The sequence below is a fragment of the Lactuca virosa genome, chromosome 5, assembly GCF_052849685.1.
Source record: "Lactuca virosa cultivar CGN04683 chromosome 5, Lactuca_virosa_CGN04683_v6, whole genome shotgun sequence".
NCBI classification, from domain to species: domain Eukaryota; kingdom Viridiplantae; phylum Streptophyta; class Magnoliopsida; order Asterales; family Asteraceae; genus Lactuca; species Lactuca virosa.
In genome coordinates, this window is record NC_136430.1 from 104,681,700 (window position 1) to 104,693,092 (window position 11,393).

General features: G+C 37.0%; 1 protein-coding gene across 1 annotated transcript; it reads right to left on the reverse strand.

The window, feature by feature from the left end:
• Nucleotides 1-243: 243 nt before the first annotated feature.
• On the reverse strand, nt 244-1,088 carry LOC145111572 (uncharacterized). Its single transcript, XM_079047837.1, has 2 exons — nt 1,023-1,088; nt 244-729 (listed from the first exon to the last, which is right to left on the reverse strand). Exons 1-2 carry the CDS (start codon nt 1,086-1,088, stop codon nt 244-246), a joined length of 552 nt encoding a protein of 183 aa, XP_078903963.1.
• Between the last annotated feature and the right edge of the window lie 10,305 nt (nt 1,089-11,393).

The following is an 11,393-nucleotide window of genomic DNA, read 5'->3' on the forward strand; positions in this document are numbered from 1 at the left end:
CGATGGGACAACCTTCATTTGTTGGATCCATGGTCTACCTCGTATAACACTATAAGAGGATAATGTATCAATTACACAAAAACGTTGCATAAAGTTTACCCCCTATATGTAGATAGGTAGCTTTATCTCGCCAACTGTGTGTTTGGTTTCGCCGTTGAATCCAATCAGCATTGAGGATCTTCTAACTATTTCGGACTCCGAGATGTTCATTCTTTTTAAAGTGTACAGGAGTATAATGTTGACTTAGGATCCTCCATCGACAAGGATCCTTGTGACGAAATGGTTGTCGATGTAAAGAGTGATCACCAATCCGTCATGGTGAGGATCCTGGATGTCCTGTCTATCTGTTTCGTCAAAGGTGATTTCTTCTTCGTTTGTGATTGACGTATTCTTCCATGGACATTCTTCTTTCTCTATTTTTGACACCTTGGCATGCCTTTTTGCTGCAGAATAAGAGGTACCACAAATGTCAGATCCTCCAGAGATCACATTGATTACGTTGGTGTCGGCAGGAGGGGATCCTGGTTTGACACCTTGGCATGCCCTTCTTCTTCCAAGGATTTCTTTGAGGTGTCCTTTACCTAAGAGGTAGCTGATCTCCTTTATAAGAACTATGCAATCTTCGGGGATATGACCAAAGTCTTCATGGTACGCACACCATTTGTATTTGTCTTTCCAAGTGGCAGATTTTTCTCCCTTTCTAGGCCATATTGCTTTCTCTCCAAGATCCTGCATAGCAAATATTATACCTGAAATATCCATAAAAAAGCAATAGTCAGTAATCTTAGGAAAGTCTTCTTCCTCTCCTTCATCTTCAAGGGCATTAACCCTATGATTATCAGGTTTGGAATATGTTTTGGACTTATAGGATCTTTTTGGACCGAGGAGTCGGCCTTCCTATTGGGGTGATCGTATGAGCTTGGTGGGTTGCTCCTCTTTTGGATCTCCTTGTCTTCTTCGAGCCTTATAAACCTTAGTGCTTTGCTCCTAACTTCGTCAATCCTTTTTCATGGAGTCATTACGAGGTCTTCGTAGAAAGGAGAGTCCATCTTTAAGCCCATTTTAAAGGCTTCAATTGCAGTTGCCATGTCAATATTGGGGATACTCAGAGCTTCTCTGCCAAACCTGTTCACAAAGGTCCTAAGGGATTCCTTAGGATCCTAAACCACTCGATAAATGTTAGGACATAAATTTGTGGTTTATACTTTGCTTTTTAAGGCTTTTATAGTTCTCGGTTTTGGACCGAAATCTCTATGATCTTGGTGGTGTTTGGACCGAAATCACCATGTGATTTCGGTTGGGTTATAGGGTTGGGCCTTTGTAACTAGGTATTAGTTATAAAATGTTTGTTATCAGCCTATTCTAAGAGTGGTTATTTTCGAGAACTGAGAGAGAGAGAGAGAGAGAGAGAGAGATAGAGAGCGAGAGAGAGAACCGAGAGAGTAAGTGTGAATCGTATGTGCCAGACTATTGTTTAATAATAGTGTGCATTGAAGATTCGTGTTTGTGTTCTTCCTCCATATTTTTGATTTGTGTTATTCATTGGATTGGGATTCTGCACCAACTCTAGTGAAATCGATTGATACATTCAAGATTGGGTTTTACAATTGGTATCAGAGCTAGGATCGGGACTAATCGATTTGGCAAAGTATTAAGCATTTCTTGGAGTTTTTCTTGGAGTTTCTGGTGTTTTTTGAGTTCTTTTTGACGAAATTTTTCCCATTGTTCTTCATGTTCTTCACCACATTAGAGAGTTTGATCGAGTTTGGCTTAAAATTTTGAAAATTTCGTGTTTTTGGCATTTTTTTGAGGTATTCGGTCAAAACCTGCGAGATCTCGGCGACCAGCAATCGACTTTGGTTAGGGCTTGCGAGTTCTCGGCGGCCAGCAATTGATTTCGGTTAGGGTTTACGAGTTCTCGGCTAGTCCTCGGACACTCCTTCGTTCTCGGTCTAACCTTCGGAGCTTTCTGTCTCTGCCTTGTAGTTCTCGGTGGCGGACCCTCGTTCTCGGTTAGGTCAAAGAAACTTCCGTCTTCGGTCTGCGTTTTCGGTGCGAGTCTTCGGTCAGCTCTAATTCTCGGTATTCAAGTTCTCGGTCCACGTCTTCGGTTAAGCGCCTTCAGTCTTTGGCCTCGCATTGTCGGTTAAGTTTCTCAGATTAATTAAAATATAGGTTAAGGTTCTCGGTCAAGATCAAGAAGCTTCGTTTTTGGTTTTGAAGCCTTGTTTTCGGTCTAGAAATTTTGTTCTCGGTCTAGTTTTTTACTTCGGACAAAAGGTTGACCTTCAAGGTTCTCGGTCAACAGAGAGTTGACCATTGGTATTTGCGGTCAGTGAAGCATTTTTTTTGGTAAATAATGAGTTCTTCAATCACCAAAAAGGTAAGTGAAACCTCATGTTCTCAATCCTATGAAGACAAAATAAATAAATACCGTGAACAACATTAACTATTAGTTAAAGAGGTGTTTGACCTTAAGAATGACATTTATAACATTAAAAAGGTAAACAAGCCTCTCAAAGAAAAATTAGAAGCTCAGAAGAATACAACATTTAAATGTGAAAACTATGATTATGCTAATGAAAAGGTTGCTAGTCTGACTGCTGAACTGGATGCATTGAAAGGTAATTTGAAAATGCTAAATTTAACTTTAAAAAATTTGATGTGTCCAGTGAGGTGGTTGAGTCTATGATAGAAAAACAATTAAAGTGGAAAGACAAACAGGTCACGTGTCTAGGGTACCATAATGTTCCACCTCCTTTCAATGATAACTATACTCCACCCCTTGAAACCAAAGGGGTAGAAACACATGCACAGTATGATAATGTATCCATGCAAGATGGGTTGAAGTAGAACAAAAATAATTCTAGTTCTGCTGAAACTTATTCAAAAACTTGTGATGAGGTGAATAATTCTAATGCTTGTACTTCATGTGCAGAGAAAGTAACAATGCAAGATGGGAGTGAGCAGAACAAAATTAATTCTAGTTCTGCTAAAAAAGTTTCAAAAGCCTGTGATGATGACACTCCCACTGTTGAAAAAATCAAGCCACAAAAATCTGTCAAACAGTCTAATAAATGTGCATGTGCTTGTGCTTGTGGAAGTTCTTTGAAACGAAACTCAGTTGGACAGGGACCAAGTCATAATCTTATTTATATGAAAAGACAGACTTGTTTTAACTGTGGGACTCCCGGTCATATCGCTAGAAATTTCCCACATCGTTCGTATGTTCCTTACTACAAACAAGGTTGGCAGAACATGCCAAGAGGGAGATCCTCCAAAAGAAACCCTTCAAGGTCACATTCATGCAATGGTGACTGGAATGCTAAAAGGGCCAAGAATCATATTCCCAAGGACAAAAGGGCAAGTCAGACAAGGAGCCAAATTCAAGAGATCGTTCAGTCAAACCAAGATCGGTTAGGTGGAAGTCATCTCGGCGATCGGTTTCAAGCTCTAAAATGAGTGCTGAGGCATCCATCCGATCAAACAAGAAATGGGTTAAACCTGACTACAAATGGGTTCCAAAAGTTCACACTCACAAATCATCTAACAATTCTAACATTTCTTTATCTTCTGTGTCTGATAAACAGGATATGTCATGGGAAAGAGTATCTTGTGTGGATACTAATGGAAAACCTAGCTTCAGAATGGACTGGGTTCCAAAAAGCAACTAACACAACATTCAAAACTTTAAGTGAGGGTATGTGTCCTTTACGGGAAAGGAATAAAGAAAAGATCACAATGGGGATTGTACTTAACGGCGTGAAGAATTTTTGAATCTGTTAACTTCGTTCCGGAATAGAAACACAGTTGAGGCTGAATATGTTGCTGCATCTACGTGCTGTTCTTAGGTCATCTGGATGAAACTTTCAATTGCTGAATTACGATTTGAAATTTCTCAATACTCGTAAGTTTTCTTAAAATGATTCGTTTCAAAGACTAATTTTTATTTTTTTGTGTTTGTTTAAATTTGCGTATTTATTTTATTTCTTTTCTTCCCCATGCACAAATTTAGGGGGAGAAATCAAAAACAAAAAGAATTATAAAATCAAAAATTCCAAAATATGTCTTCTTTCATAAGTGCTAATGGGAAGTGATATGAAGTTTAGTGTTAAAGGGCAATCTGAAAATACGTGCAATGCACTAAAGCTAAATTGTTTAGACTCTGTGTTCAATGTGTTGGTAGGCATGAAGGATTCAAAATGAAAGGACTGGAAACTGTTGAAAAATGAAAGGACTTGACAGTGTTAACTCATCTAGACTTAGATAGTTTCATTTGGACTGACCATACGATGCTCAGATAGATTGAGTAGTGAGATAAACAAGGGAGCATGCGAGGTACATTAAAGTTAATTATCATCTAGAACTGTGGCTCAACACTTCTTCGACGTACGGACTTATGTCCTTAATTCTGGTGCTAATAGGGTGACTGGGGGGTTCTGATAAAGTAGGTCTGTGTGAAATAGTTTTTCTTTCTTATCCTCTATGTCAGTCATATGTTGCCCCCTTTGTGTGATTGGAAGAGATCCGACCTGGGACGCGACATATGCATCTCTATTTCTATGCATCTCTATCTATGCATCTCTCTATCTATCTATGTCAGTCATATGTTGTCCCCGTTACGTGATTGGAAGAGATCCGACCCGGGACACATCATATGCACCTTTCTATCTCTTTATCCCTCTATCTATGTTAGTCATATGTTGTCCCTCTGTGTGATTGGAAGAGATCCGACCTGGGATACAACATATGCATCTCTATATCTATCTTCTCTCTCAAATAATTGAACACTCACCTAAAGTAAAAAAGATCTTTGGAATTCCTTGATTGCTAGGGTATGTTGTGAAGTGGGGAATGCATTCTAGTGTGCTTAAAATTGAATTGGTTTATGACTAAAGGTTGACTGTAGATCTCGCTGCTGAATTTAAGTGGACAATAATATCCTTGGTCGTCGTCAGCAAAATGGTCTATTTAGGAATATCACTGCAATGTCATGTCACTTATAATTTTTCCAACTTGCAAACATCCTTTGTGTTTAAGTGGACCACAATATTGGTGATTGACCAGAGCTATTCATGAAGGTGTGTGCTGATAAACGATATTTAATTTCTTGACAACTTTTGATCCCAATAGTTTTAAATTTAGTTATTAAAATGTGTTAATTTTTATTTTATTTTTTTTTTTGTTAAATTTGTTCATATTCTTCCCTATGCACAAATTTAAGGGGATGATTAAAACCAAACAAAAATAATAAAATTAAAAAAATCCAAAAATATGTTTATTTCTGTTTTTATTTCTTTTTCAGAAAAATAAAAAACCAAAAATATTGTTTTGAGCGTATTTTTAATTTATTTTTATTCTTAGTCGTTTTATTGTGTTCTAAGTTTATTTTTAATTTTATATTTCATCTCAAAATTTCGTTTGTCTTAAAATTCGAACTCAAAAGAAGAAGAGACCCAAGGAGACTGTATCGGAATTTTCTGAGCAAGGAGAAGGAAATTGGAAAGGAATTGACGGTAATTACACTTCACACTACTTTCACAAGGAATTGAAGGCATGAAACTGTACAAACTGTCAGTTAGGCAGTATATTTCTACGAATTGTTGTATTTGAGGAATTGGAAGGCTGAAACTGTACAGATTATCAAATTGGTCTTGTCAGTTATCTTTTCCTAAGAACTATCATTGCACCAGGGCGATTCACCCAACCGGGAAATAGATATCGTTGAACATCCCGCCCAGGGTCTTGACAATCTCTTTGTTATGCAAAACTGCGGAGACTCAAATGTATTCTCGGATACATTCTTCGTAGGTAAGGAATTTGTTGGATTAGGTTTCTAAGCCCATAACTATAATTGGTATGTACTTGACCCGAAAGTAGCATGGTCCATTTCGGGTTGCCTTCATCAGGACAATTTGATAGGATGGATATTTGAGTAAGAATTTATTTGTGATTTATTAATATATTATAATTATAATATATTAATTGAGGAATCATATTATTTAATTAGTATTGATCAATAATTAATTTGAAATTAATTTAGTGGTCAAAAGAGACTAATTAAATATATGGGGATTGATTTGGTAAATCAATGATTCCTATAGTGTGGGGCAATTGTTATTTAGGATGGGCTAATCCAATATGGTGGTCCATGGATAGTCCATGGAGGTTTAACCCATGGAGCCTAGGTAATATGAAAGGTCATGGAGCATTAGGGTTTGCATGGTTGTAACCCTAGTTATGCCACACTATAAAAGGAGTCCCTAAATTACCAAATCAGCACCCTAGTGTTCTAAGAGTTCATTGAGCCGATTTTGTGCTTCATAACTTCCCTCTCAATATTCCCTAATTGTTCATGATGTTTGCGACTTGTTTGAGGTGCAACACTTGAGGCACTAAGCTCTTAAAAGGCCAATGTCTACAAGCCACAACAAAGAGGTAATCTTCTAACTTATTTATATGATGTTTATGCCAATTATATGCTAGTTGTAGGCTTAATGCTTTGGAAACAATATTGCATGTATAATTAGAGAAAACATAAATCCAAGTCATTTAGGGTTGTATGTGCACCATAGGATGTTGTAGTATACCAAAACCCAATAGAATTAACGGTTATCGGCACTAGGGTGATGCACCTTTCAAGGCACGATTATCGTTGAATCTCCCGCAAAAGGGCCTTGACCTCGTGTCATGCTAAACTGTGGAAATATGCCCTCGGATATTTTGTCACAGGATGGTTTTGTGAGCTATTCCTAATTAAATCTCACTGGCACTAGAATGATACACTCAGCTGAGATTTAGAAACCATTGAACGTCTCGCCAAGGGCCAAGTTAACTTTTTAACTTGAAAAAATGTATTGAGATCTTTGATCAAGGATATGCACGGGCTAACATCAAAAATAGCCACGAGTAGTTCTCCGATACTCAACAAATTGCAGTGCGTTCCTCCGTTTTCACACAAATACTGCGAGTAGTCTCCATCTGAGCCAAGGCTGGGTCCATGAACAACTGTGGTGAGAAGGGTCTTTATGACTCTGTGATCCACAGAGACTTTTTAGTCATGGTTACTTTAAAGACGCATCTATGATCGAAGAAGAATATTCATTCAAAGGAACAAGAAGTGAAGATTATTTTACAACACACAATCTTTCAACCCCGAAAGCAAGGTGAAGCTGTTTTGAAGTTATGTAACGAATTGCATTGAAGCCTCCTCAATCAATTTGCTGCTATCTATGAACTTGATGAAGTGATCCAGAAGAATCGGTCTCTTTGTTATTATCTCTGAAGTTTCTCAAAGCTGAAAGTGCTGATTTACAAGAAGCCTCTATACCCAATGTGCGTTCAAAATCAAATTTGAGGGAAGTCCAACTACTAAAGATGAATTTATTCATGTAGAAGAAGCATATGTATATCTTATAGTGAAGTCGTGAAGAGATCAAGGAAAGAGCTGAAAGTCAAGATCAAGGAAGACTGAAAAGAAAAGAAAGCTATAAACCAAGGGGGATATTGTTAGGACATAAATTTGTGGTTTATACTTCGCTTTTAAGGGCTTTTATAGTTCTTGGTTTTTGACCGAAATCTCTATGATCTCGGTGGTGTTTAGACCGAAATCACCATGTGATTTCGGTTGGGTTATTTGGTTGGGCCTTTATAACTAGGTATTAGGTATAAAATGTTTGTTATCGGCCTATTCTAAGAGTGGTTGTTTTAGAGAACTAAGAGAGAGAGAGAGAGAGAGAGAGAGAGAGAGATAACTGAGAGAGTAAGTGTGAATCTTATGTACCAGACTATTGTTTAATAATAGTATGCATTGAAGATTCGTGTTTGTGTTCTTCCTCCATATTTTCGATTTGTGTTATTCACTGGATTGGGATTCCACACCAACTTTAGTGAAATCGATTAGTACATTCAAGATTGGGTTTTAGAATAAAGACCACTAGTGATCTTTTCGAATGTTCTGCTATAAGAAAATTTATTGTTAACTAAATTAACTAAGTGAGCAAACGAAGGAATAGAGTAAAAAGGAACGTTAAGAAGCCATTTTAAAGTTGATCCTGTGAGGGTTGAACCAAAACCCTTGCACAGACAGGCTTCCTTTAAGTGTGTGGGAATGAGGATGATCTCTATTCTTTCCCTGTACTGTGTCACGTGCTCCTCAAGGTCTGTAGTCCCATCATAAGGCTTCATGATGGGGGTTTGGAAGAGTTTTAGGACTTCGGTATCAGTTATTGCCGGGACAAATCTTGAGATCATATGGCTTGTGGGAGATGCTTCCGGTATAGGTTGGACAACTCTGGGCACGCTCGAGATCATTCGAATTAATTGTTGAAGTTCCTTAGCCATGATCGGGCTTAAACCTATATTAAGGTCCATAGAGCCAGTGTTAAAAGCATTATCATTTACGAAGTTACAAAGATCCTTAGTATTAGGCGTAAGGGAGGTCTCATTGGGATCCTAAGTTACGTGAGTTCGCTCGTCTGGAGTAGCATCCTAGACAACAACGGATGTTGGTATTAAGGACCCTTTCTCCTAGTGATTTTCGGAGGATCCCGCGCTGTCAAAGTTTAGGATCGTGGGTTGTAGGATTGAGGGTGCAGCTTCCTGAGGTTTGCAAATCTCTTCCCTCATTCTTTCCACTTCCTTGAGCACCGTCCTATTATCCTCTTGTTGCTGAGTCACCTGTTGTTCCAACCTCCTCATCATGGCAAAAAGCTCGTTGTTAGAGACTAGTACCAGAGGATCCTGGGATCCTGGAGTAGTGATTGAAGGAGTGTTTTTCTTTGGCACACCAGGAGTCTGTTTGGGACCTCCAGCTGGAGGTGGCAGAAGGTTTTTGGAGGAAATGGGAGGAATTGAGGAAGAAGACAGGGTAAATTGTGTAGACATGATTTTCCGAAAGGTTTTGAACACCACGGCCACACGGTGGGTGCCAAATTTCTTTGGTCAAAAATTACATGAGTGAAACTCAACCAAATTGTATGAGAGGCTGTGATGTTCAGGGTAAAGCAAGTACAAGATGATGATCAAAGTGACACACGTGATTTACAAGGAAAGCCCTTGATCCTTGCTAGGATCTCCGACACAAAACCTACGGAGGTGATAATAATCACCTACCTTGATTATTTTATTGATATAAAATGTTGATTATAGAGATGAATATGTAAATGTAAGTACAAGTATCGTAGATGAGCTAAGTGTGTCTGTAGTGTGATGAATACATGTGTTATTTATAGTCTAATGCTAATAACAACTAGTCCGATAATTTTGGGATCCTTCGAGAATCAGCATTTGAACTTTGTTTGACTTGATATTCCAGTTCTTTTTCCTGGTTGAGAATAAGTCTTTAGTTGACTATTTCTGCACATGTGTTAATTAGAAATTAGATTATAACTGTTATTGGTGTTAGTAAATAATAACGATAATAATAAGGATCCTGAAGTATGTTTAAGGATCCCGAGGCTTTGGAAATATTGAGGATCCTGAATGTAATTATGGGATCCTGGCGCTAACATGTGTAATTGGTGGAGACAATATCATTTAATTAACATGAGGATCAACATTTACCATAGGAATGACAGGTGGTTCGGTAATATTTTGACATTCATTGACAATAGGAGTAGTTCTTTATGAGGCAATGTCTCGTAGTTCAAAATTAGGAATACTATGACAAAATTTGTGTGGTATGGGATCAGATTTGGTATATGTGGGATCCAATGACTTTTGTTTCTTGCTTGCTTGAGCCCTGGTCTTTCAAATCTTTGAAGAAACATCCTTCTTTAATTTCTTTTTCACTACTTCAACTTTTGTTGGAAAAGGAGAAACTTTTTATGCTTCCCACCTTGATTTGTCTTTGAGTTTTATACATCAATATCTTCTTAGTATGATATTATAGGATAGGGAAGAAAACGACATATTTCATAAGTGGAGATCTCTTAGAAACTCTTTTGAGCATAGCTTCCAGTATATTCCCAACAAAAGGAAAACCAACAGGATTCGAATTACCCGAAGGATTAGTAAAAGTACTTAATTTCATTAGCGTAGAATCTAGATATGTTTGAATTTACACATGAGTACAAGTTTCTCCAACAATGAAAGACCAATGCTGATGTGAAGATATTTCCATAGCACACTTGTTATGAATGATACTTATGACAAACTCTCCTAATAGAATATATGCATAATACACCAGTACATCATGAAAATACATTGTATATAACATGTAGTGAAAACTGACTTGTAGAATCAAGTCTATACATCCTCCCAGTCAAACATCAAATTATCACACTAAAAAAGTAGTTCCATACGAAAGGCATTCGAGGTTTCATAAACTGAATTATCAATGTAATGTATGGTGTATGACCTATAACGTTCAACATAACAAGAATATCAATTGTAGATGGAGACACAAAATCACCTTGAATCGACAGTTTTAGGAGTTTTGAAAATTGCGTCTTTGTAAAAGTGAGTATCCTAGTATGTTCAACTTTAAATGAGAATGTATTATGTCTGTAAACCGTGTCATGTTGTGTGAAATGCATGATTCACACAGTTTGATTTGAAGTAGATTCGGCGCAGGTAAAGCATGACCAAGAATAGAGTTTTTGAAAAATGGGATAAAAATACATAACTCCTTAGGATGGGTAACCTGATCAAATCTTGCAAGTAGATTGTTGGATTAGATCTTGAACACATGAATGGAATCGACTTCTACATGGGCAAAGGAAATTTCATCACAAGTATCCTTTGGAATATTAGGGTTTGATCGCAAAAGCATAGAGAAATTTGGGGATTTTGGGATAAATAAACGTGTAATGCTTCAAATGAGTAAGGAAACCCCCATAGTTGTAGGAAATTTGATACGGTAGACATTAAATGAAAATGGACACTTGATTGGTAAGAGAAGGACACATTAAATGCATGTCCTTTTCATTGAGCAATAAGAGCTTTGCCGAATCAACCACGTCTCCTAAACATATGCTAAATGTTAAAGTTAAGAAATGCAATATCAGTAAAAGGTACTTAAAGTTGGTCTTTTTACAAAAAGCATCTATCAAGTCAAGAATGTTAATAGAAAATGGTAAATACACTTCCAAGTATAAATAACATTACCTAAATGTTATCAAAAAAACTCCTAAAGACAAATGTATGATGAAAACTGATTCGTAGAAAATAAGAAAATTATTTTAGATTTTTAATTTTTCAAATACGAAACAAAAACAAAATGTAAAATGTATTTTTGGATTTTGGAAGTTTTCAACAGTGAAAAAAAAAACAAAAATAATAAAATATTTTTGAGTTTTTGAGTTTTTCAACAAGACGGAAATAAAGAAAATATTTTTTGATTTTGAATATTTCAAAAATAAATAAAAATATAGTGGAAATACAAAATAATT

Excerpts from the sequence above, each read along its gene's own strand:
- LOC145111572 (XM_079047837.1), bottom strand. The coding sequence starts at position 1,088 with ATGGCAACTGCAATTGAAGCCTTTAAAATGGGCTTAAAGATGGACTCT. Across the intron at positions 730-1,022 it reads CTCCTTTCTACGAAGACCTC|GATCTTGGAGAGAAAGCAAT; the intron begins GTAATGACTCCA and ends TTTGCTATGCAG.